Source organism: Exophiala bonariae (genome assembly GCF_035927105.1).
Source record: "Exophiala bonariae strain CCFEE 5792 chromosome Unknown scaffold_16, whole genome shotgun sequence".
Taxonomy (NCBI): domain Eukaryota; kingdom Fungi; phylum Ascomycota; class Eurotiomycetes; order Chaetothyriales; family Herpotrichiellaceae; genus Exophiala; species Exophiala bonariae.
Genome location: NW_027042491.1, coordinates 139,693 through 165,041, shown reverse-complemented (window position 1 = coordinate 165,041; position 25,349 = coordinate 139,693). Strand labels below are relative to the sequence as shown.

General features: G+C 50.6%; 9 protein-coding genes across 9 annotated transcripts; 6 read left to right on the top strand and 3 right to left on the bottom strand.

Moving 5' to 3' along the window:
• Positions 1–3,846: 3,846 nt before the first annotated feature.
• LTR84_003353 (uncharacterized protein) lies at positions 3,847–4,560 on the top strand (the record flags this gene model as incomplete). Its single annotated transcript, XM_064846941.1, has 1 exon — positions 3,847–4,560. The coding sequence occupies one exon, from the start codon at positions 3,847–3,849 to the stop codon at positions 4,558–4,560; it is 714 nt and encodes a 237-aa protein (XP_064705294.1).
• A 1,022-nt stretch (positions 4,561–5,582) lies between these two features.
• LTR84_003352 (uncharacterized protein) lies at positions 5,583–7,280 on the top strand (the record flags this gene model as incomplete). Its single annotated transcript, XM_064846940.1, has 1 exon — positions 5,583–7,280. One exon carries the CDS (start codon positions 5,583–5,585, stop codon positions 7,278–7,280), a length of 1,698 nt encoding a protein of 565 aa, XP_064705293.1.
• A 1,061-nt stretch (positions 7,281–8,341) lies between these two features.
• LTR84_003351 (uncharacterized protein) lies at positions 8,342–9,265 on the top strand (the record flags this gene model as incomplete). Its single annotated transcript, XM_064846939.1, has 1 exon — positions 8,342–9,265. One exon carries the CDS (start codon positions 8,342–8,344, stop codon positions 9,263–9,265), a length of 924 nt encoding a protein of 307 aa, XP_064705292.1.
• Positions 9,266–13,672: 4,407 nt separating this feature from the next.
• LTR84_003350 (uncharacterized protein) lies at positions 13,673–15,544 on the top strand (the record flags this gene model as incomplete). The annotated part of the gene is made up of 1 exon (XM_064846938.1): positions 13,673–15,544. One exon carries the CDS (start codon positions 13,673–13,675, stop codon positions 15,542–15,544), a length of 1,872 nt encoding a protein of 623 aa, XP_064705291.1.
• A 1,008-nt stretch (positions 15,545–16,552) lies between these two features.
• On the bottom strand, positions 16,553–17,543 carry LTR84_003349 (uncharacterized protein; the record flags this gene model as incomplete). The annotated part of the gene is made up of 2 exons (XM_064846937.1): positions 16,553–16,844; positions 16,990–17,543. The coding sequence occupies 2 exons, from the start codon at positions 17,541–17,543 to the stop codon at positions 16,553–16,555; spliced, it is 846 nt and encodes a 281-aa protein (XP_064705290.1).
• A 1,667-nt stretch (positions 17,544–19,210) lies between these two features.
• On the top strand, positions 19,211–20,494 carry LTR84_003348 (uncharacterized protein; the record flags this gene model as incomplete). The annotated part of the gene is made up of 1 exon (XM_064846936.1): positions 19,211–20,494. The coding sequence occupies one exon, from the start codon at positions 19,211–19,213 to the stop codon at positions 20,492–20,494; it is 1,284 nt and encodes a 427-aa protein (XP_064705289.1).
• Positions 20,495–21,136: 642 nt separating this feature from the next.
• LTR84_003347 (uncharacterized protein) lies at positions 21,137–21,841 on the bottom strand (the record flags this gene model as incomplete). Its single annotated transcript, XM_064846935.1, has 1 exon — positions 21,137–21,841. One exon carries the CDS (start codon positions 21,839–21,841, stop codon positions 21,137–21,139), a length of 705 nt encoding a protein of 234 aa, XP_064705288.1.
• Positions 21,842–22,493: 652 nt separating this feature from the next.
• LTR84_003346 (uncharacterized protein) lies at positions 22,494–23,328 on the bottom strand (the record flags this gene model as incomplete). Its single annotated transcript, XM_064846934.1, has 2 exons — positions 22,494–23,221; positions 23,271–23,328. The coding sequence occupies 2 exons, from the start codon at positions 23,326–23,328 to the stop codon at positions 22,494–22,496; spliced, it is 786 nt and encodes a 261-aa protein (XP_064705287.1).
• A 1,180-nt stretch (positions 23,329–24,508) lies between these two features.
• On the top strand, positions 24,509–25,330 carry LTR84_003345 (uncharacterized protein; the record flags this gene model as incomplete). Its single annotated transcript, XM_064846933.1, has 1 exon — positions 24,509–25,330. One exon carries the CDS (start codon positions 24,509–24,511, stop codon positions 25,328–25,330), a length of 822 nt encoding a protein of 273 aa, XP_064705286.1.
• Positions 25,331–25,349: the final 19 nt, after the last annotated feature.

Below are 25,349 nucleotides of genomic sequence, written 5' to 3'. Positions count from 1 at the left end.
ATGCTATGTCAGGCGGAAGTTGAGTATGTCACGTCAGCTAATCCTGTCTTTCTGAACACCTACCTACCTAGGTAGGTAGGTAGGTAGGTGACCTTGGCAGCAGGAACCTTGGCAACAGGAATAAAGTGCACGCCCTCGTATAGAGGATGCCAAGTTTTGCTGAGTACTAACCTAGGTAGGTATAAGGGGCTCTTCGCTTATGTTCTGCTCTAGGCATGGTGACAGAAAACCTATTGGTAGTGGCTACACATGTCCTGTTGCGACTGGGGATTTCTTGAACCTCAGTGTGGCCAAACTACTGCTACCCTTCTAGCTCATTGTGTGGCACTCTAAGTATATCTCTCAGTCTTTCGATCTGAAGGGTGTATGGCGCTTAGCGATAAATATTCCATCCTGACTACAAAACCGTAACCCAGTAACAACGGGAATGTTTAAGGACTAGGTCTTTTGCAAACTCCTCGACGTGGTGCTAGGAGGAATATACGGCGATGATCTCATTTACACGCCAAACGCATTCAAAGTTCCGGCTATCCCTGTACAGAGCTGGACTTTGTCCGTTGTTGTAGAGCTGGAATACGAGGAAGAATATTGGAATTTGATGGCTAGAAAGATAAACCTTTGAATTTCCAAGGAAATTACGTTTCAGAGTAATGTATTGTTACCTAGGAATCTTTTGTCTATGGCTTTATCTGCTACTGCTGGCCAAGACAGACGTTCTGCCAGTTATTTTCTACAAGCCCCGTCACCGACTCGCTGCATGAGTCGCAGGAACCAGTTGCACAACTCCAGGAGAGTTTCCTAGTCAGCCAATTCAAAGCGAGCTTATGCAAGTGATCTTCCCACTTGGGTAGGATATAGCGTCTCACTGATTGGGCAGTCAAGTACCGAATCTTTCTCCCAGCCGTAATGGTTATACTGCTTCCCTGAGAACACTTAGCTAGCCTCCAGCAGTGTTTCACTTAAAAGATGGATCGTTAGACGCCACTGAAGTCTATTTGGCTTCGCTGGGTGCTGATAATATCTCGGTCTTACAACTTCTTCAGGCAGGGGAGCCAACCAATAGGAATCTTTCTCGAAAGACAATCTGAACAATCATTTGATATAAACGGCACTGCTCACTGCTTAGTTTTAATCACATCATCAGCGGGTTCACGCGTGTTATGCAAAGTATCCCAGCAAAGGTGCCTTCACCTTGCTACCAAGATGTCGGGACGCCCATTGATTTTCATTTTCGAGCAAAAGAGATTTGCTTCCCAGAAAGACTATGAGCTTCAGCAGGCACAAGCACGGTCTCATGCTGCAAAAGAACATCATCGACGCCGGCGACTATGTGTGGATCTGGGACATACGTACGCTGTAACAATTTGTCTCAGGTTCACCGTGTATCTGACTTGATCCTAGTAAGCATCTCAGCTACAATCGTGTCCAACCCTTTGACACGAGCCTTACCATTACCTCCGCATGCTCACCCATCTATTACCTGAATCCCCTATTCCATGTGCCCCATCCGAGGGTGGCATCATTCTATCGGGCAATCGATATCTGTTAGCAATGCCCTCATCTACCACGCAAATCCACTCCTGACCGTGAGCTTGTACAGGGTTTCAATGGATTATCCCAAATGCAGCTCCAGCACTAATCATTTTCAACGTTGCAAACATCTTTGCTTCGGTAGGTAGGCGTAAGGCTTTGACAAATATAGCGTGCCTGACTGGCCAAACTAGTATTTCTCGAGTCCCGGCTGCCAGAGCGAGGCCTCGCTTCACGGTATTGCTGCTCTTGCCTATGGTTGTCTTCAAACACACCGTCAAGAAACAATGCGTTGGGAGTTCGACTATTCCGAAGATCAACTAAAACACAATGGCTCAGCCATAACACTGCTTAATAGAGACATTACTTCTAGCGAGAGTGTTGCCGGTAGCCCCTCCGCGATCAATACTATTTTCCTTCTCAGCTTCCTCGCAGTGAATACTCCCCATCTAGATCTTGTGACTCACCTCTAACAGATCTTTCAGAAATTTCGTGGTGATGAACGCGAAAGTAAGTTCCATCACAAGGCGTTACGGACTGTCTTCAGCTCCTTTGGTAAGCCGATAAGCCGGGCCGATTTTGATGAGAGGTTCGGAGGGATGATGTTACAGTAAGGGTCGTAAGATTGTCTTTATGCGGTGCTAACTTATTGTTTAGGTTCTCTGGCTGGATGGATGTTCTAGAGGGCAAACCAAACGCTCTTGAAATTATCCCCGACAATCAAGACCATATTATTTTGAGCGCGGCATTTAATCGTTCTCCAGCAAGCAAGAACTATGATGTAAGGGCTACTTTGCCAGAAGGATTTCAACTGTTAGTGGAGAACGGGATCCTTTCCCGCGACACACAGCGTCTGCTAGCCAGATTTTCATACGCATGCCAATACAGCTTAGATGCTCTACCCAAACCCGAGGAGCAGTTTCCGGATTTTGCTGTTGCCAGCCCATACCTCACTACGGTGGAGCCAAGCTTAGAAAAGTGTCTGCTCCTCGCATTGCTCTGCTACGCGCACATGAGATGGAGTATCGCGCCAAATTACATTGCCGGAATTCTTTGCCATACAATATCACGAACCAAGCTCGCTCAGACACTCGAGTTAGTTTCGATGCCCGATGATGATGCGAGTACTCAATGTCTCATATGGTGCTGGATAATATTGGTTGATTCGTATCGCCTCGAAGGGCTGATACTTCCGCGAGACAGCTTGTCCGCTCTGACCAGCTTCAAGCATCGATTTCCGAGCTGGCACAATTGGGCTAGCATAGAGAATGAGGTTCTGCCGAACTTTTTCTGGCGGAAGGGAGATTCTCTTGCTCTCAAAAATGCTTGGGCACTATGAGCTTTAGCGGATCGAACCTGATACGAGAAGCTATTTGGGATGCTTTATGTATTGGAACGAATGACTGGAACAGGGAGCACCGTTCTATACGTTGACAAAGGTAATCTTACTTCCACAAAACGCCATGCTTTCCAGAGGGATTACCATCTCGAAGGAAGAAGTGGGGAAAACTATGGCGCAACAAGCGCGTAGTGGAGATGAAGTCACAGACTATCGCCGAAGCCTAGCGTTCTTGCCGTGTTGCTATCTTTTTCGGCATCGCATTCTCTCTTCCAACCAAGTTGAAATATAATTATTGACTGTGGAAGAACCTCCGGTGGGTTGATATGACTTATTCGTAGGTACTCACACATTTACATCTAGAACAATACCGATTTAGCATTATTGTGATAACGTAGTCAGGAATCAATTATGCTCAACTAGGTATTCTGTGTAAGAAGAGCGAGCAGCAAGCCGCGACTCCACGTTCGGTTTCTTTCACATAAGAATCCAGACTCAGAAAAACACCCTCCGCAAACATTAAAATAACACAACTTGACCTCAGCACGGTCGTAGGCTATCCTTGTTACGATGATTGAAGGCTGGGATCGTGGGAGAGCGAATGATTACGTTGTCGAATGAGGGACGACCTTCCAAAAAATGGAGAGTGATTTCAAGCCCTCAAGACTGCAGAGCCAAGGGCGGAGCTACCCTATAAAATGTGGCGAAACACTGTTCAAATTAAGAAGGTGTTCAGAGGGGTGACCTTATGTTACTACCTACACGTAGTCAACTGTGCTAGAGATTTAAATACTGCCCTGGTAGCCACGTGGAGTCTCGAATTTGTCAGATCTATTCCAGAGTCAGCTGCTATCTGAGACCACTGCTGCATTCTACAGATTATTTATCTAGATTTTGCATGATATATTCGAATACCAGGAGTCACCAAATATTTACGTGCCCACTCTACCGCAACTTGACCACAGGCACCTGTGAAAATGTTACCATCAGAGAATGCGGTCAAGAACCTATCAGCAAGGGACAGTCAGGCTTCCAAGTCTGCCACGAGGTTCGTCAGAGAGCGGCATAGTGTCCGTGCTTTTCGTTCGGATCCTGTGCCCAGAGACGTCTTGGAGGAATGTTTCGGCCTGGCGCAATCTGCACCTTCCAGTTACAATGTCCAACCGTGGCAGATAACAGTCCTTGAGGGCGCTGCTCTAGGGCGAGTATCCAATGCACTCCAAGACGCGATCGACCGAGGACTTGAGTCGACTGTGCTGCCTTTACCGTCCGCGTACGAATCGTATCGCTCTGAAATGGGAAACGCCATGTATGGAAAGAATGGCTACGACATTCCTCGGCACGACAAGGAGAGAATAGAAGCTGCCGATAGAAGGAACTTCAACTTTTTCGAAGCGCCCTTGGCATTGATCGTTGCTGTGGATTCCGCGTTAGCACCTGTCGACATCTTAGCGACCGGAATGTATCTACATACCTTATGCCTCTTGCTTGCCGAACAAAGGTTGGGACATTGTTATCAAGTTAGTGTAGCAGGGTATCCTGACATACTTCGGCAAGAGCTTGGACTCAACCCGGATGTCCAGATTTTGTGTGGCGTTGCGATCGGTTATGAGGATGAGACAGAGCAGATTAATCGGCTAAGAACCGCAAGGGATGATTGGAAAATGCACGTAGACTTCTGCAACGGGTGAATAGAATTCTGCACTATGATTATGCAACCACGATCTCCTATATTTACCGTCTATTATTCTTGCCTATCTCTTGTCACATGTACTTTCACTACTTTCGGTACGGAAGCGACGAGGCTCGGAGTACAGCCAACGCACGAATAGGTAAAGGAGGTTGAACTCCTCAAGGATAAGCGGAGGGCTCGCCGTCGACCATCTGGTTTTATGTTGCGGCTGAAATTATAGACTCGCTGCCAATCGGTAGCTATGTCGCCGTAGGCTAAGGCAGTCCCCCCTCCCGCAAATGTAGTTGTGACCAACATTAGCTTTATACAGTCCTGCAAAATTGAGAAACCGAAAAGGCTTGGATCAGAGAAATTCACTACTTCTTCTGATGTGAATCCAGGAGAGCCCGAGAGGTCATTGACCGGGCTCTGTAAGGAGAACTAACGTCGTGTGACTGCATAAAACCAGCCCAAAATACAAAGAAGGGACTTTGACAGACAAGGGAATCCGGCGAGGGGAGGTTTCCATCCTACTCTCGACTCAAAACCAAATCAGGTCCTCCCAAGTGGTAAATATCCAGTGGTTACTAGCCTCTCGGCGAAGCCATTCAAAACGAGTCTGCCAAGGTCTGGCCAAGCCAACTTGCCGGCGTTAAGCAATCCTAAATCCAAGATCGCCCGTCCATTGCCCAACGAAATCTCGCGCCAGGATGCTGGTTGAATCCCTCCCCAGATTCCCCTGGAGTGATAAACCTTCCCCACCTCGAGTATGTTCGCCAAATACTATTCAGGGTGCTCCAGAGCAGAGCAACCAAACACTGTGCCCCGGCAAGCATGTTACGACTCTCGGAGGAGATGCAACCGATCTTGCCCCGTCGGTATCAGGAGCCTCCCCCCGGCCCTCTGGCCTGACAATTTCGCTGAGAGCGAAAGCTTCGGTTGTCTGAGGCTATAAAATGGAATTGGCCACCCGCGTAATCGTCATGCAAGTCATCAGTTGCAGAGATACTCGCAACAACCAGACATACTCATCATCCACTCATGTCTGACGCAACGTCAATCACCTCAACACACAAAGTCGATACCATGTTCACCAGTGCGGCTGAGGAAGCCCAGAGCCGGCTTCATGTCGAGATCATCCCCGGTACCGAGATTCTGACTGATCTCGAAGACACCCATTTCATCCGTGGAGGCCGACAAGGCGTGGTTCTTGTCCCACAACCAACAGCAGATCCACATGACCCATTGAACTGGAGCCCTTTTTGGAAGTATGTCACCTTGTTGAATTGCAGTTTATACATGTTCCTGGGTAACTTCACCGCGCTTTCCATCGCCCCGTTGACACCTATCTATCTCGAGTATTTCAACACGACTATCACAAAAGTCGGACTTCTTACGGGTGTCTGTGTCTTGACGTTAGGATACGCCAACTTCATCCTGATCCCATGTACGCGCCTCTTCGGGCGCCGACCAGTGGCACTGGTCTGTTCCGTGATCTTCCTCGGTTCAAATGTATGGCAAGCTCTGGCGACATCATACTCGTCACTGATGGGTGGTCGAGCCCTCATTGGTATCGCTGCCGCCACCAGTGAGAGCTTGATGCCTGTTGTCATTGCAGATCTCTTATTCCTCCACGAGAGAGGAACTTGGATGGGAATTTATTTCTGGGCCTTCTTCATGGGCGCCTGGGCAGGTCCCATTGTCTCTGGCAACATCGCAGCGAATCCAAATCTGGGTTGGAGGTGGTTCTTCTGGGTTTCGGCAATCATGCAGGGAGTGCTCTTGGTCTCCATGTTCTTCTTCTTCCCGGAGACGAAATACCAAAGAGAACCCTCGGTTGCCACTTACCGGCACCATCATCGTGAAGACACAGCCAAAACCGACGGCACAACAACCGATAATAAAGAAGACCCGACGAGGAGCAGAGAAAATATTGAATCCCTCGAAGCTCCAGTTCCAATGACACACGTCCTAGGCAAAGGATGCCCAACCAAGACTCAAAGACTAGGCATGAACCTCCGGCCCGACCGAGCCGAGCTGAAATTCCTCCCTCGCGATCTCATCACACCCTTCCAACTCGTCGCATTCCCAATCGTCGTCTTCGCATCCTGCTGTCTGGGATTTGGCGCCAACTGTCTCCTGGTGCTCAACCTCCTCGAATCGCCTGGATTTTCCGCCCCACCATACAACTTCAGCCCTTCGGCCGTCGGCTTTGTCAATTTCGCACTCATGGGCGGCGGCATCTTCGGGCTGCTGACTGCCGGTCCCTTCTCAGACTGGGTCTCGATGAAACTCACCGTCCGCAACAACGGCATTCGCGAACCGGAGATGCGCCTCCCGGCTCTGATCCCCTTCTGCATCATCGGCTTCGTTGGGCTCCTGGTCGCAGGTCTCGGCTGGGAACACAAGTGGCCGTGGCCCGTGATCGTCGTGGTGGGATTCGGCTTCAGCGGCGTCCTAGTCATGGCGATCCCCACGATCGGACTCACCTACGCCATCGACAGCTACAAGCCGGTGGCGGGACAGATCACGGTGGTCGGCACCGTCGTGAAGAATACCTTTGGGTTTGGAATGACGTACTTCATCAATGACATGGCTAACCAACGTGGATATCTTGTGCCCGTCATGCTGTTGGCTTCTCTGGGCGTCGGCATCCCTGTTGTCGGTGGTCTGATGCTGTGGTTCTGGGGCAAGTCTTGCAGGCGTATCTCCAGGAATTCAAAGGTCCATCGGTTCTAGTGGTAGTGTGTGAGTCGAAGATGAGTAGTGACGATGATCAGATAATTCCTCAGAAGAGGGCAAGTGTACTAGAGCCCATCTCCAACTTTACCTAGATATACTGTTATCAACGAGTTGCCCTCCAGACCTATCACAACGAGTCACAAACCTAGCGCATATATTTCTCTTTTCGGGAATTTGTATTTAAAAACTTCACCAATATTCTGGTGAGGATCAATTTTTGCCGCCTTACGGTGCAATGGCAATAACTCTGTTGTTTTCGAACTTCTCTTTAAACTACCTAGGTATGCAGTCCCTGTTTATCTTATACACTAAAGTCCTCCGTTCTATCATCTTTCTACCAGAAATCTCAGCCGAATCCCCAAGTTTTAACACCCTATATAGACTACTGTAGTGTTTTGAGAACTGAAAAATGTGGCGAATAGATTGAATGGGCTTGGGCTCATGGCCTTCCCGAATTTTTTTGGTTTGGATTCAACATGAGATGATTACAGCCCAGAAGTAACGGTAGCGGACTGACGCTTGAAGACTTGGTAAGACACATATATAAAAGAAAACCTAATCTTTAAATTCGGCAACAGTCACTGAAATCTCTCCTCTGCGAAAAACAAAATACTGACTGAATCAAGTTGGTTGTAGCTCGTACGTCCTCAAAATTCTCCAACACCCCTTGACATCCCTTGCCCGCCACAGCCTCGCCCGGATCGCTTCCCGAGTACCGGTATTTCCACACTTTAACTCCGCGACGGCCTGTGGACTTTCCACATCTGGATTTGCCCAGCAACGAATACCTAGCTAGCTGGGATGGTATCCCCGAGAGTTTGGGAATAGATACCATGTTCAGACTAATCAAGTTGTGGTACTGAAGTTTGATGTGGGCTGTGGATATTTTTTCGGCTTCGGTCCCTCATAAGAAGGGTCTGGGGACATTTTGTTGGAAGACTATATCAATATCTCTAGGAGGAAACAGGGCCATATTGGTGATACATTGGCATTGTCATTCTACGCCATCGATCGAGCCCATTCTTATACCGACCGATACATCCCAAAGCCGCTCAAGCATGTCCGCATCTTCGTCTTCGGTCAAAACCATCATCATCACAGGAGCATCGACCGGGTTTGGGGCGTTGGCAGCGCGACTACTGGCACAACGCGGACATATTGTCTACGCGGGTGTAAGACATCACGAGGAGGCCGAGATCGCAGCGGCTCGGGACTTTGCATTTCAGAACAAAGTCGCGCTACGCACGGTGCTCCTCGACGTGACAGATGAAGCGGCTGTCAACGCCGCAGTCGAGCAGGTCCTCGGCGAGCTCGAGGCCGAAAACAAACCCCAGACGATCGACGTTGTGATGCACAATGCCGGGCTAGGCTCGATTGGCCCTGCCGAAGCATGGACACCGCAAGAGATGATGAAGTACTTCGACATCAATGTCCTGGGTGCACAACGAGTCAATCGTGCTGTGCTTCCACACATGCGCCGAGCTGGAAAGGGACTGTTGATCTGGACGTCGAGCTCGAGCACCAGAGGTGGCACTCCGCCTTTTCTAGGGCCGTATTTCGCATCCAAAGCGGCGATGGACTCGCTGGCGATCACGTATGCGGGCGAGTTGACGAAATGGGGCATTGAGACTTCGATTGTGATTCCTGGCGCGTTCACGACCGGGACGAAACATTTCGAGAACATGGGGAAGCCGAGGGATGAGGCTGAGGTGGGGAAGCAGTATGTGGAGGGTCCTTACAAAGGGGTGTCGGAGAGGATCATAGACGGTCTGATGGCGATTACTCCTAAAGACGCAGATCCGGCGGACGTGGCGAGAGCAATGGTGAGGCTGGTGGATACACCGCATGGGGAGCGACCTTTGAGGGTGCATGTTGACCCTGTTGGCGATGGGGCGGAAATTGTCAATGCAGTCGCTGACAGAGTCAGAGCTGAGCTCTTGAGACGTATAGGGCTTGAAGATGTTCTGAGACCTAAGATCTAGAATGCATGCCTTGGTGGCAATCAGTTTCCCATAGTTTTGAGTAGCGAGCCTTTCGATGGCCCCAGGAAGCAAATGAACCGTTTGGCAATGGAAAAAGTTTCATCCCTTCCCTTTGAGCCTTGTATCTGGCAAGTAGAGAACGTGTACGGCTTGGATGTCTCGTAGTGAAATCAACTCATCATGCACATAGAAAGCTTGCAAGTGGCTTCAGGTCGTAAGCTTTTGAACATTACTCAAAGGGCAGGAGAATCCTGAGACAGAGCGTCTTAGCAGTCCAGTTCCGTTGATGCTGCGAATCAGGTAGCCGCTTGACTTATAAAGCTAAACAAGCTGACTAAAAGGGAAAATTGTCAACAAGAGGGCAGCTTCAACCATTTGGCCTTTAGCCTGGTACTCGGATATTTTTCAAGACTAACACCCAGACAAAGTGATATGCTCCAGAACTGAAATATTCATCATCGTCGTCCTACCTGGAGCTCCAGACCGAGGCATGCAATATGTAAAGGCCCGATTGTCTAGAGTACAGCTATTCACCTACCCAGTATATACCTAACCTGAACACATGTTGATTGGACTGAGGACTCTGCCATTTTGTACAGACAGATATGACTGGTAGCACAAGCAACGTCGTGCGACTAAATTGATCTCGTGATTCTCGGATCAGTTCTGGAACACAATGTCATTATCACTCCACGTAAGAGGTAGAGCGTGTACAATTATGTACCGATGAGCAAGAAACAGTCCAAGTGGATTTAGGAATGTGAGGGAAGCCTTCTAGTGCCAAATAGTCGGCTGGTACGGAGTACTGAAACCGGCATCTTCCTTTAAAGTTCAAGTTTGAACAAGTTTGATGTTGATCACACTTTCACAAGCCACACGAGCGGTGATCTGGGTGGGTAGGTGCCACAGAAAAATCAGGAACGAAGGTGCGAATTTACTAGGATATTGCTGGTTGTGAGCTGAAGCATGGATGAGCGAAGCTGCAGGGGAGTTCCCTGGACAAAAATTGTCTTTGGCGGACTTTGCACGCCAGAAGTCCCAGTTCATCGGTCTCCGCGATTCTGGCCTGGTACTCAGCTCCCCACGCGTTCTGATACGTGCATTGTTGGAATAGAATCAAGACCGCTCGACGACTGAGGTCAAAGCAGTTGCAGCTGGACATATTCGTGTTCTTCCACGGCAGTTCCACTTAAGCGGCCAGAAAAGTCGCGTCCTCATCACCACTGACAGTCTTGGACAATGGGTGGCTGTCGTCATGCTGTCTCAAGTGTGGCTGCAACCTCGGCACTAAAGAACAACCTTGCTCCAATAATGCATGACGTTAGGTACATTGGTCACAATAGCGAGGTCGGTAATGTCTCAATGTTGTCGCAAAATAGTGCGAACAAGCTCCAAGATTGAACAAATCATCGACCAGGACCCTGGGCGAATCGTGTGCCAAATTCAAATGGAAGCAAATCCTCGTACTCATGATTGTGCAGTAAGCTAAAGAATGTGACACGGATCACGAGAATGGGAGTGGGATCGGAATTTTGGGAAAGTACATGGAGCCGGTCTAGCTTCATGGGGCTCCCAAGTTATTGGCAAAACGTGTCAGCCACAGAAAGAGAAATCGTGATCGTGGTGGAAACCGGGATGCCTGGACATGGTGGACGTGCTGGACGTGCTGGACGTGGCTTTCACGTCGTATCTCTTCGAGTCTTCACACAGTACCGAGTACCCTCAATACTGGACGGGCGAGAATGAATACTGGAAAAGAGTGGTCTGGAAGACTGGGGAGCACTTACAGGACAAGAGCAAGCTGAACGCCACAAAACCAAAGGTCAAAATCTCCACGCTCAGCTACCTAGGTAGTTCCCAAAACAGAAACGACCATGAACAATTTAGGTCAAAGTGGAGGTACGAGTGGACAAAAGAAACCAGAAAGAAAAAGGTTTGACAGATTGTGACCGGCGAGGAGAAGCTAACTATTGGCTCGAGTGGGATAAGCAGAAAGGTGACGTCGCGTCAAAGTGATTGGGAGGAGGAGAGCAACCGGACAAGTCAAGTGGAAGTCAACAGTTCGGGGCCTGGGAGTCTGAAGGGAAAGCTAATTACCAGCCACCGGTGGCAGCTTTCGGAGTATTTTAGAAGGGGAGTGGCGGGCCAAATTCACTAATACCTAGGTAGAGAGAATGGCGTACCTGGTATCGATACAGATATGGGTAGGTCAAAATAGGTGTACAGGACTTGTGTGGTTGATCTGTCACAAATGATAAATTCGACCCAGCAAGCCGCCTGTTAAGCATACGATATTAGTGAGTCTAGGGGACCGGTTTACTTACGAGTCTGTACCAGGTCACTCCAGTAGGTGAACGGAGTCAAACGGGTAGCGGTTCCTGGACCGCGGCGAGGCGTTGGCTGGCAAATATTGGGCTATCAGCAAGCCACCTGTGGGGGGGGGGGGGAAGTGACGGCTTCGTGTCTTTAGGAAGGCTTGCATCTTTAGTGAAGGCACTAGTGATCAGCCTTACTACTCCGGCATGCCAGTGCCAGTCGGTTTAGGTACTCGGCCAAGAGACACTGCCACAGTCATTCAAGCGATGAAGACGGTAATGTTTGACTTTCAACGTCACGTCATGACTCGCACAAAGAAAAGGAGCTGTTGAGTGATGCAAGGGCTCTTGTTGTTGGGCCTGAACCTGAGGTGCAGTGTGTGCAGTGTTTGCCGTGCCACTCGGAAGGCGAAGAGCAAACCTGCAGAAGCCTCCCTCGTACAGAAGCCAGTGCCTGGGAGAGGTGGCTCCCTGGTGGCTAACCTGGTGGCTCGTCGGTTTCCCAAAATGGGCTAGAAGGGACGAGGATCTCTCGGGCGCCACTTTTTGTTGGAGAGGATGCCAATAGATGTGCACAAGGTGACGAAGTGGCCTGCGCCTCTTTTTCAAGCTATCCCGTCCTGTGGCCGCACCATTTCACAGGCGTCATGGGCATGGGCGTCATGCCCTCCCTGGCCTCAGTGGCCACTGGCACCTCCACTAACCGACTCCACCGACCTTGTGCACCCACTCCATGGAACCATGATCAAGCCCTTCTCTTTCCAGCCAAACAGACTCGACATTGTCGAAAATCGTTGACTGACAATAGCCACATCTGCGGGCGCTAACAGACGTGCTTGCATTTCAAGTTCTGACGGGCAACTCACTGCAGGGCCGGCGGTGGCACTCAAACCCTCACTTCCTCCCACCATCAACTGGGCTTGCTACTGCCCTCAACCATCCGTGGGACTTCCCCAGCAACGCTCCCTCGTCTCCAGCCTGAGCCTGAGAGCGTCTCTTCGGAATCATTGCTGTCATTACAACTCGGTCTTCTGCTCTCCATGGGCAATTGCAAGGAAACACCCACTGATTCGTCTCCGTTTCTCTCTCTCAATACCACCCAGATATTCAATTATTGAACCGCCCTTTGACCCTCTCTACCTTTCTATTGCTCTCCTCAACCAAAAGAAAAACCTTGTCAGCATTGTCGTCACGGTTGTTTGATCCGACCTCTCGGGCTCCAACTCTTCAGTCAAACCCCGTTTCTGTGTATCGTATTATATCCCTTTTCCAGACGGCTCGGCCCCCTCATACATCGTCATTCCAAAAATTGCTCCACGCCCACGCCGACGCCCAAGCCACAGAAAACAGAACACAGCCAAACTCACCATTCACCTTCCATCTCTCGACTCTACTCGTGCCTTCACACCTGTATCTTCAATCTTTGAACTCACGACTCTACAGCAAGCAACTAATACTTTGTTCATTCGACCGGGTTAAAGTCCCCGTCCCTCAAATTCTATCGACTCCCTCGATCGTTCTTTTCTCCTTGTTCGAACCCTTCCGAGTCCTGCGCCTCACACCCAACTGGTCCTTCGTCGACCATTTGAGACCCGCTCAACCACGAACACTTGAACTCCAAACTCTTCTCCGCGCAATCTATTCTACATCGTATAATGTTGCGCATGTTCACCACGCTTCTCTCTTCGACATAGCAAACTTTAGATAGTTGCGCGCGACTGCGCATCTCCATTGTTGGGGTTCATCAGCCTGAGCGCCACCTTTCTCCGCCCTGGTGAGGCTGAGTCCGAATCCTCGTTCAGCCTGATTTTCAGCTTCAGCACTCGCCACGGACCTCGACCTATGCCCTTGTGAAGGTACGCTTGAGCTTTTGATACGTCGTGCTACTATTTTACGCCCCATTTTCTATTTTCCTGGGCACGATGCAAGCCATTCAACTCTGCCCTCGCCGTTGCCAGGACCTGCCCCAGCTTCCTCGTTCACCAGCCCCATCATAACTGCTGGCTGTTAGGCAGTTAACTGGGAGAATTCCACGATGCTAACTGCGTATCCCTGCAGACTACTCTAGAAATTCCTCCCTCATATCCTGTTTATGGCTGAGTCGAACCCAAATCAAGAGACCTCCTCGAATATCACCTTCCCTACCACTCCCACGTTTGCGAAGCCTGCCGCCATCACGCCTCATTCACAGAAACTCAATAACTCGTCGCGCGACTTTGATGAATCGACGAGGCCCGGCAAGCGACCACGACTTGAGCCGCCTCAGCTGACCGCCGCAGTTGCCTTCGCCGAAGCGCGGCAGAGGTCGTCTTCTCCAGCTTCCTCCAATACGAGTCCAAACCCCGGCCTTCAAGCCTTGAACACCCTGATGGGTGCTAATGAAAATCCTGTGAGCAAGGCTCTAGCCGCAACGGCAGACACCTCATCCGACCCGACCAAAACAGTCAGCGAGCCCTTGACCGAGGTCGTCGAGAACATCGAACAACCCACAAGAACGAGTCCTGAGGTGGTCACATCCTCCGGCGATAGTCATGTTATGCAAACGAGTCCGACGAGTCTCTCCAGCGTAGGGACTCTGGATAGTATGGCCGCTGCCACTGGTATAACTACCACTGTTGGAAGTCCATTGCCCATTGAAGAGACAGTTCGTCAGGTCGTGAATGCTTCCGAGGCAGGCTCAACCTCTCCCACAGATGGGAACAAGGCTTTCTCCTATCCAGCACCTTTATTGCAGCCACCAGTAAATGAAAGCGCGAGGCGGGGGATGAGCTTGCCTCATTCAGGCACACGACAAGGTACAAGATCTCCTTCCAGCAAAAAGCACAGATGCCCATATTGCGCCACCGAATTCACTCGTCATCACAATCTGAAGAGCCATCTGTTAACACATAGCCAAGAAAAACCCTACGTTTGTTCAACCTGCCAATCCAGGTTTCGCCGATTACATGATCTCAAGAGACATACCAAGCTTCACACCGGCGAGAGACCACATATTTGCCCCAAATGCGGCCGAAAATTCGCCAGAGGTGATGCTTTGGCTCGTCACAACAAAGGTCCAGGCGGCTGTGCGGGTCGCAGAGCCAGCGTTGGTAGTTTCGGTGGAGATGACGATGATGGTAATGATGATTCTATGGATGGTGTTATGTATCACGAACCCGATGCCATGGAAGACGAAGAAGGTAACGACAAGAGACCTGCCATTCGTCGACAAGCCCCTTCAGGAGATGATACAATGGATGATTCTGATCATGTGTCACGACTTCCAAGCACCTACCCTCCTCTTCAAGGACCACCTCCCGGAGGCATGGCTGGTGGCTTCTTTCCACCAAGGAATGCCTTTAATCAACCCAGCACTGGAGTATCCATTGCTGCTGTCGCGGCGGGGGTACCGCTTCCCTTTCCATCCATGTCGGGGTCGAATTCTAGTTCGCGGCCATCGGGTCAGGGTAATCCTGTCTTTGCACCAAACCCGATAAGTGAGAGCCCAAAACCACTCTCGCCTAATCAGACACAGAGAAGTTCTGTTCCAGGACTCTCTGAAGGTAGCTTGGGGCGCAATCGTTCCCCGAGTATGGCTCATTATCAGCAACCACAATACAATCGGGTCAGTGGCTCAAGCTCTCTTGGACTTCCCGCAGGACCTCAGCTACCCCTTCCACCTCCTTTGAACCCGCCCGATTCTCGCTTCACCTTACCCAGTCAAAGTGCTCCTACACACCCTCCAACCCAACCTAGTGGACCACCTACCCACATGACGGGCAGTGGACCCTTGTCATCTCATAGCAACAGCTTGTCCAGTCATCATGGTAGCGGTGAAAACAGCAATGCCATGTTTGCCAAAGAAGATCGTTTGTGGGCTTACGTCAGTAACCTAGAGCAGAGAATGAATTCGATGCAAGAAGAAATCAATTCATTGAAGCAACAGTTGAGCAATGCACAGGCACAAGCTCATCGAACCAATTGAAAATGAATCGGCAAGACTCCTTGTCGGACAAGGCACTGCGGAGAAGAAAATCGTGCACGTGTTCATAAGTCAAAAGCATTTCAAACGAAGCACTGTTTCGCGTCAACAAAAATCTACAGCAGAAACAGATTTGAGCATTTCCCAGGCGCGGCGGATTGGAAAGGCTCGCATTTCGCTTCTTACACTTCGTTCGGACCACATTAGATACCCCATTGCATATTGCTTTATTTGAGTTTGTTATGGGGATGGGATATGAACCGGTAGGAATGGATCTTCGATATCCTGGAATCATGTTGATGCATTATTTGTCTCTGGGAGACAGGAGAAGTTTGTCATTGTTTTCATTCATCATACTGGTTGGGTGATCCTACCATCAACCCAACAAACCACCGGGATAGGTAGGGACCAAAAGAGAGCACAGCAGAGAAAAAGCTCACATTCGCACATTGAGACGAAGCAATTGAACCGGAATTGATGGATAGGGAAACCCTTGCATAATAGCTGGCCTTTTTATTCCCACCTTTATTGCTGTTCTACAGGCTATGTGTATATGTACATTACGACTTTTACTACTTTATGGGGGTTTAAGGGGATTAAACGATGGGGGCTTTTTAAGACTATTGAGAATGCAATGCTTCTTCTTTCATACGGCGATCTCTAAGATTCTCAGACGTCCCTACCGAGGTTTGGCTACGCTCCATACCTTGACGCAGAATCGCATTGTCACCATGGCAAATCGATTAGACTGAGCTGAGAATTGTACAGGGGTAGTCATCGGCTTTTCAATCCACTAAACAGGAGCAAGGAAGGACTTTGATTTTGATTCCTGTCGCCCATGACGGAACATTGGTCATGTTGAAGTCTATCTTCAAGGACACGCGTCGGGGTGCTCTGCTTTGCGACTGACTTCAGTGCTTGCGACACACATATCATTCCTATCATCCATCGCCATTCTTCTTCTCCCCCAAAGAGACGTCCTTCCCTCCAGACACGACCTGGCGCCCCGCATCAAGGAGCCTGATAACCATCGACATCGGTCTCGTTACTGAGACGTTCAAAGCGCTTGTAGTTCTGCTCGTACTGATCGATTTTGTTCATGACGCCGGCGTAGGCGTCGGAGCCCAGCACCACACGCAGCGGCGGCTGCTTCATCACGGCCAGCTTGTACATGGCCTTGGCGCCCTTGACGGGGTCGCCGGCCTGGTTGCCGTGCCGCTTGCCCATGGCCACCGATGCGTTGAGGTGGTCGTATGCCGGATGCCGCTCCGCGAACTCCATGCTGCGGCCTGCCCAGTCTGTTCTGTGGACCAGGAAAGGCGGGTTTGGTCAGTTCACGGTGGTTGATTCTTTAACGTGCGCGGTCTTGTTGTTTGGGGTTGGGTTTTTATTCCGAGCGGAACGGGAGAAATGATTGAGGGAACTTGGAACATGGAACATGAACATACCTGAACCCGCCGGGCTCTATCAACGTGAATTTGATGCCCCATTCCGGCTTCACCTCATGGGACAACGCCTCGGTAAACCCCTCGACGGCCCATTTACTGGCACAGTACAGGCTGAACAGCGGCACGCCACGCTGGCCACCGATGCTCGTGACGTTCTGCACCAGGCCACCCTGCGGGGTCTGACGGTCGCGCATGACCTCGATGGCGGTGCGGGTGACGTCGAGCAAGCCGAAGAAGTTGATCTCCATCTGCTGGCGGATCTGCGCGTCGGTGTATTCCTCGAAACAGCCGGCGAGGCCGTAGCCGGCGTTGTTGACGACGACGTCGACGCGGGAGAACTTGGCCAGCGTCGCGTCAAAGGCCTCGCTGATGGACTTCTTGTCCGTCACGTCCAGCCGCACCGCCAGGAAGTTGTCCGCCGTCGTGTTCTTGAAGCTCAGGCTTGTCGGGTCCCGTGCCGTCGCCACCACGTAGTCGCCTTGGTCCAGCACTTCTTGCGCGTAGAAGTTGCCGAAGCCCGTCGACGTGCCGGTGATGAGGAAGACCCGGGGCATGATGTTTGGTTTTCTTGTTTCTTCTTGTTCTGGATTTTGGTGTTTGTGAAGAAGATTGATATATAAGTAGTCTGGAATATCATGAGTCAATACTTAGTGGGGCAGGACTATCTGTGTGCTCACCTGAGGCCTTGTGGGACGGGTGATTGATTTGTCGTTAATCTCAATTCTAGCTTTATATCCAACGTCGCCGTGTATCTATGTATGTCGATATGACCTAGGTACTCGGTCGTGGTGTTATTATATGTTCTTAACGGTACAGAATTCGAGGGGGAGGGGTAGGGGCAGGGATAGGGGGACTTTTTGACGTGCAGCGGACTGAAATGCTTAATCCCCCTACCCTCAAAAAATCAATTATAGCTGATTACTACCAAGAGAATAGGAATAGAGAAATCTACCTAGCGTAGGAACTATTTCGGACCCCGAGGCACTCCCAATGCCACTACATCGTTATATATGTTGGTATGTTATGCGTATACGCACATATGTCTGCGTATGTGGCCGCCATGTCTTGTTCCGGGGTGTTCTGCGGGCGCCCTTTGATAACTGGAAATCTCATATGTGAGACTCAAGAGAGAAATAATCCCACATTAAGTATTCAATTGACGAGCCATCTATTTTGCTCGCTTGGCAATCCAATCGGCCATCATTCTATGACGATATTCATGGTATCTAACTTAGGTAGCCAAGTGTAAGCAAGGTACTGGCTGCCTGAGCGGCATCTAGGGATCCCAGGTTTTCTAGACAGGTAGGCAGAAAATAGGAAATCTCAGACAGGCCAGATGCAAGTCGAAAGCCCATGTAGATCCATGAGCACTGGCTGCTTACTCGCAAATTCGCTTTGTTTCGAATGAGGAACTTTGGTTGCGATCGAAACCATGCAGTATCCATACCTCGGCTGAACTAGGGAGAGTACAGAGTAGTACAAGCCCCGCTGGTAGGGCCAGAATAGAGCATGAAACAAGATCCAGGGATTCTCTGCTACCTATCGCCTAGATGGTGGATTGCTAACATTAGTTACACTCGCCAGTGGGATGGACCTCAAAGATACCAAAGTCAGTTAGGTAAATTGATGACCGACTTTGCTTCAAGTTGGAAACAGAAACTCCAGCCAGTCCCGGGATCACGCCGTGTCAGACTGCCCGCAATTTGGCTTCCCGACTTTTTTTCAGCTGGGCGGGAAGGGAAGCTGGAGTGTCTTCAAGTTCTCTATCATCATCATTAATCGAACGCACACTCACTCACTCATCTGGATTCTGGTGGCGATATTGATGAGAGACAGGGGCATTTGTAATTGGTGCCTCTCGTTTTCGTATTGCCGACCGTATCTAAGGATATTTCTGGATCTGGGGATTCTACCCCTCCATTCGGATCCCTCTCAGCCTCGTGTCAGCTTGCGCCGGACTTTACTGAAAGGCCTGAGAGTCATTTCCGAAGTCTTCATACCGCTGTCGCCATTCTGACTAGACAGTCTCATATTCCAGAGGTGGTCGTTCGCTTTCTAGAGGAGCGTTGCGCCAACCGGTGAAACAAGTCTGGTCACTGGAATTGGAGCTTCGTCGTCATTGCCCACAGCCTTGTACAACCTCTGGCCGCCTTGGACGAGTTTCAATCTGATATCAGCACGCAAATCCGGCGGAGGAGACGTTCTCCCCCATCAAACAAAAATGTGGGCCAACTCGCCGTCCTCATACCATCAGCAACCTTATGTGCAGAACAACCGCCAGTCGATGATGAGCGATACCTACTCGGTCTCATCCCATCAATCTTTTAATGCTGGCGCCATGCCTATCAACGCACAATACAATCCTCACTATCAACAACAGCAACAAACTCCTGTCAGTCTTCCATCTCTCACCAACATCCTCCTCAACAATTCACCCGGGCAATTTCAAGCGGCGACACAGCATCCTTTCCTCCGCCTGGCCGGGCTGGGTCAGTTACCAAAGCACGTTCTGTCAAGATGGCTGTCTCAAGACCGCCTGTATGCTCAAGCATACATCGGCTTCATCGGCAGTCTTCTCTCACGCGTTGATCTACCTTACGTTTTCATCAACGACAAATCGACAAGTCTACGCTGGCGCATCGTGAAGATGCTGACCAACTGCCTGAACAACATCAATCGAGAAATCGAATTCTTCACCACCACGGCACAGAAATACGGCCTGGGCCTTCAGATACCGGCACGACCGACCGATACTCAATTCACCGCCGACAGCGCCACGAAGCAGTATATCGACCTGTTTCGCGCGTTCGTGACCGACCCGTCCATGTCGTTGCTCGAAGGCCTCGTCGTCCTGTGGGCCACGGAAACCGTGTACCTGAGGGCCTGGAGCTACGCCGCATCATACATCCGCGCGCCGTACACGACGGAGACCTCATCACCAGCACCAAGACCACCACTTCCGTCATCACGCCCCAGCTCGCACTATTCCTTCACGAGCGGCGGCGGCGGTAATGGCAACAACAACAACATCAACACCAGCACCAGCACCACGAATCCCGTCTTCCCACCGGCCCCAAACTCAAACTACGCGCCTTCACAAGCCGACTCGGAAGGACCCATCCCCGTTCTCTCGGCCGAAGACCTGCCAACACAGCAGAACTTCAACACCAACCACAGCAACAGCCACCGAACCTCGTTCAACAGCGCATCGAACCCACACAGCCCGAATCCGAACGCGACTCCAATGTCCCCGCCAACAACGATCCCGAACCTCAATCTCAGTCTCAACCCGACCAACGACCTTGACGGCGGCGCGTTGCGCAACGAATTCATCCCGAACTGGACGAGTCCCGAGTTCGAGGCGTTTGTGCGCGAGATCGCCGACATCACCGACGAGCTGGCCAGTCGCGAGGACGGCTTCGTCCGGAAACTGGACGTCTATAAGGCTGTTTGGCGCCATATTCTGGATGTCGAGAGTCGCTTTTGGCCAAAGGTTGACGGTTGAGATTTTGAAGAGGGAGGGTTTAATATGAGCGTCAAGGGGCTGCTGGATGGGGAGACCTGGAAATTGAGGGAATGATGATTCTGTCATGCTTGGTTATTTCGCCTTTTGTTACTCGAGTATATATCGCAATTCTTGGGCTTTTGTGAGGAGTAATGTGTTATGTGATATGCGCAGGTTAGGGGATAAGTATTACGCAATCGTGGTATCGTATCACTATCGAGAAGAGTATTCCCTAGGGGAATAAGATTGTAGAGATTATATTGAGATTGATCCTCTATTTCGCGGAGAGTAGGACGAAAATTATATATCTCGCATTTCTCAAATTTAAGTCATGATAAATCATTGATCTCGTACAGTGATTAATCTAATCCATCGCAAGCTGTGCCATCGTCGTAGGAACGTTATGTGCGCGTCTTGCAGCCTTCACGGTTCGGTGGTAGAGTTAGGGCTGAGTATCTCGCTTGGGTTTGGTCCCTGTCGATCTACAGCAGCATCTTGTTGCGCAGGTCGGAGTGGGAGGGAATCGAAGACCGTCCTGCCGGTCTTGGGATACCGGAGTCAAGTCGGTGGACGATGGACTTGAAGCTGTTCGACTCGCCAGGAGAACTCTCACATCATGTTGGTACAACCGTAGAAGACATCTCAATCGAACCCGCGCGTTGGCCGGACGTTCTCACCTCTCCAGAAGCCCATGACTGCACCCGTCTCGCTCATCCAGTCTTTGGCTCCATTGACAGCCGCTTTAGCCATTCCAGTGTTCCTCCTCTTATGACCCTTCTTGAAGCCGACGCCTTCCCGTTCTCCCGTCGCATACTCAGATCCCATACTAGGAAGCACATTCTCCCCTGCACTCAGACTGACAAACAACGCAAAAGGCACCAGCCAGACACACAGGCCGAAATATGACGCAATCTCTGTAAATGTAGGCTGATCATAAACAGGCGAGGAATACCAATCGCGCCTTGAACTGGGCACGCCTCGGTATCCACCCGCGGGCGCACTGAAATGCTTGAACCACAACCAATGGTTGACGATGACAAGTCCGCAACTCGACAGGAAGAACGGGTCTGTCAATTTGACGATTGGGAAATGGCGCAGGTTGGTACCGTAGACGACGTGGCTTACAATGCCCAGGAGGGTCAGGTGCCAGGGGAAGCCATCGACGAGCCACAAGAGAACCTGCGCTGCAATGACGACCCAGACGAGTCTCTTCAGGAGTTTGGCGCTGAAGACCGAGTGCTCTTCGACCAGTTCCGAGAGGTAGTAGAGGCCCGACGCAATGGACAGTGTGAGGAAGCCGAAGCCTAGGACTAGGCCCACATAGCCGAGGAAGGGGAGGATGTACATGGTTCCTTAGTAGTGGGGTGGTAAATGTTGGGCCCGGTCAGGAGATTTGAGGGAAAAGAAGTGGTTTGGGTCTGGAGGAGATGGATTTCTATCCTGAAGATGAGGACATGAGGAGAAGAGAGTAGTTCAATATCAACATTATAGGGGAATTTATCAGGGAGAATGGAGAAAAGTTAACCAGGACCCATCTGTCAGTTTATCTTGCGGGTTTTCTCGCAGGCTGTCGCGACCAAGGGGAGCATGCGGCGAAGATGCCACCTTTGAAAGCGCTGGGGCGACCCCTGCACTAATGACGTCGAGTACGCGAGATCTTGGCATCAAACACGTGATGAGTTGTTCAGCCTTGTGAGGCAATACCCCCTATTCATGGTCAAGACCAGAGTCTGGTCTGCCACCACCTTTACCTATGTCGCCTTTTAAACTCCTTCTCTACGTTTTCAACGGCAAATGATGTATATTTCAGGTGTGATATGATCAATAGTCTGCCACGATTACTTGACCAATATGCCACCACCAACCAATCCGTCTCCTGGGTTGTCTCAGAAGGAGTGAAACCGAGCACAGTGAGCAGTTGTAGTGTCCCTCATGCCATCTCGCTATGGTCTCAGGCTATTCTTGATCTGAACAAGCGTAAAAGCCGAGATCTCCACCGTTACCAAGGCAGTTCAGTGCCATCGTAACTCAAGAACCTGCCTCCGACGGTCTCCCTGCTGCAGGTGTCAACAATCTTCAGGATTGCGGCGGCGCTCTCTTCGGATGTCAGTGGCACGAAATCTCGACTGACACCCCACTCGTCTGCTGCATGCAAGCCCATCCGTGTCCGCACCCAGCCAGGATGAATGGCAGCGGTGATGAAGTTGTGAGCCTCCAATTCCACATGAAGACGAGTGATCATGTAGTTGGCCGCCGCCTTGCTTGATCCGTAGGCCAGACAGCCTGGAACTAGTTCAGTCTGGGTAAGTGATCCGACAGAAGAAGAGATAAAGATGAATTTGGTTCCACTAGTGTTTGGCGTATCGGTCGAAGCATCTAAGCCCAAGAGACCTTTCAGGCCCTGGACGAGTTTCAATGGCCCTCCGAAGTTGACATCCATATGTTTCTGAACTTCCTCCCAGCCAGTGCTCAGAACAGGTTTCATCCCATCCACCATGCCGGCAGATGCCAGGACGATGTGGATACGGTTAATGCCACGTGCCGTGCGGATGGCCTCAGCCAGTTTGGAGATTTCTGCTTCGGTGTTGACAGCATCGTAGCTGTGAGTATAAATGGCAGAAGTAGAGTGAACATCAATATCTGCAACTGCGGAGGTGGCACGATGCAAGGCAACCACAGTAGTGGCAGGCCGAGAGAGGAGAAGAGGCAAGAATGCAGCACCAACACCTGCGATGGTGAGCAAGGAATAATCAGTGTGATAGGCAATGTGGCTTACCATTCGAGGCACCGGTAACGAGCCAAACAGTATTTCCTTCCTGGTGTGCGTTAATCATGTTGAGATGTGGGTTTTCAGTATAAAGGTGGATTGTTTGCTTGACAAGCGAAATCAAATGAGGTATTGGCGATGTGGAAGAGAACTCACACAACCATTCTAAGAAAAGGGAGAAGGAAAGGAGAGGAGAGGAGAGGAAAAGCGAAGAGTATTCGACCATTTAAATAGGTAAGATCAGCCAATGTCACCTAAATGAGTCTACCGGAATGAGAGTGCCAAGTTGGTCAATGAAGTAACCCCACTCTGAATAGTAGTGAATCGAACAGCGTCAGTTTCGATCACTGCATTGTCTGCATTTCCAATGCGGTGGCTTCTGCGTACTCGCCCACAATCAGCGTTTGTGCGTGTGGGAATGCCAGCCAGTATGTTATGGCTTGAAAATATCATCTTTGGCCTCAAGTATCTGGACTTTGAACACCATTTTCCATGCTTCCCTACCTTGTTCTGAACATTGATTCTCATCTGAATACTCCATTCCGAAGGTGCCAGGCCGTGCCCCACTCTCCATCACTCGTCTAGGAAGCTGGCGAATATTTCTCGGCCAATGAAAGTAGACAGCACCACGTGACCTTAGACTATGATCTGCCTCAAATCATGTTGCTGTTGCTGGTCAAACAATGTCTGGAAGAGGCGTAAAATTTGGAAAGAAGACCATATTAGAATATTGTGCTCTCGTTGAGACACGGATACTTTGCTGAGTGTGGTCATCCAAACTAAAGATAGGAAAAAGGTCCCTTAAAAGCATAGCTGAGGATAGGAAGGGATTTGTAAACACTCGCAGTATTCTCACCTTATCTCCGGATGTGTAGACCATGGAGGCTATGATCATCGGGGCTGTGGTTCCTGAAGGGTTGAAGGTTCGATATGTTTCTCATCTGTTGTATATATGGCACTGACGAAGTAATCCTCCCCCGTATCCATCCTCAAGATCCACCGTAGCCTCTAGCGTCACTAAAGGCCGACTTTCCGCCAATTAAACATCCCCAGCTCCCCCGCCGCTTGGATGAAAGTTCAAGGTCGCTGCGGCCTCCACAAAAATTATTTTGCAGAATTCAAGATCAACCTGACCATGTCCGACATGGCCTCAAGGACTGCCACAGCCCATCTTTGAGCATTCCATGCCTGAGGGCGGCACATAGGGCCCAAAAACACATCAACCGCAATCTCCCAAATCAGCCAACATGTCTCGTCCCGAAGATATCCTCCCCCCAGACCTGTACTACAATGACACCGAGTCGGCCAAATACACGACCTCATCCCGCATCCAAGCCATCCAGGCATCGATGACGAACCGGGCCCTTGAACTCCTCGACCTCGAGCAATCATCCTTTATCCTTGACATCGGCTGCGGGTCCGGCCTCTCCGGTGAGATCCTCTCGGAGGACGGCCACATCTGGGTCGGCATGGACATTGCCCCGAGCATGCTGGACATTGCACTACAACGGGAAGACGTGGAGGGGGATTTGTTCCTCGCGGACATGGGCCAAGGGATTCCGTTCCGCGCAGGTGCGTTCGACGCCGCCATCAGTATCAGCGCCATCCAGTGGCTGTGCAATGCCGAGACGAGCGGCGTGAGTCCCGAAGGCCGCCTGAGGAGGTTCTTCGACGGCCTGTATGCTGCGCTGAAGCGGGGTGGGAAAGCCGTGTGTCAGTTCTACCCGAAGAACGAGCAGCAGCGTACGATGATCAGTTCGGCCGCTGTGCGAGCGGGGTTCGGTGCGGGTATTCTTGAAGACGATGGGGGCACGAAGAACGTCAAGACGTACCTGGTCCTCAGTGTTGGTGGAGGCGATATCACCTCCACCGTGTCGAAGATGGACGGCGTGGACATTGAAGACGGGAGGAAGTTTCGCGAGGCGATGCATAAGAAGGGGAAGAGGAGTGAAGACGTCAAGGGCAGTAAAGCCTGGGTTCACAAGAAGAAGGAAAAGATGCGGAACAAGGGCAAAGTCGTCAAGACCGACTCAAAGTACACTGGCAGGCGAAGAGGTCCGACTTTCTGATCGCAGTCAGGCACATAAC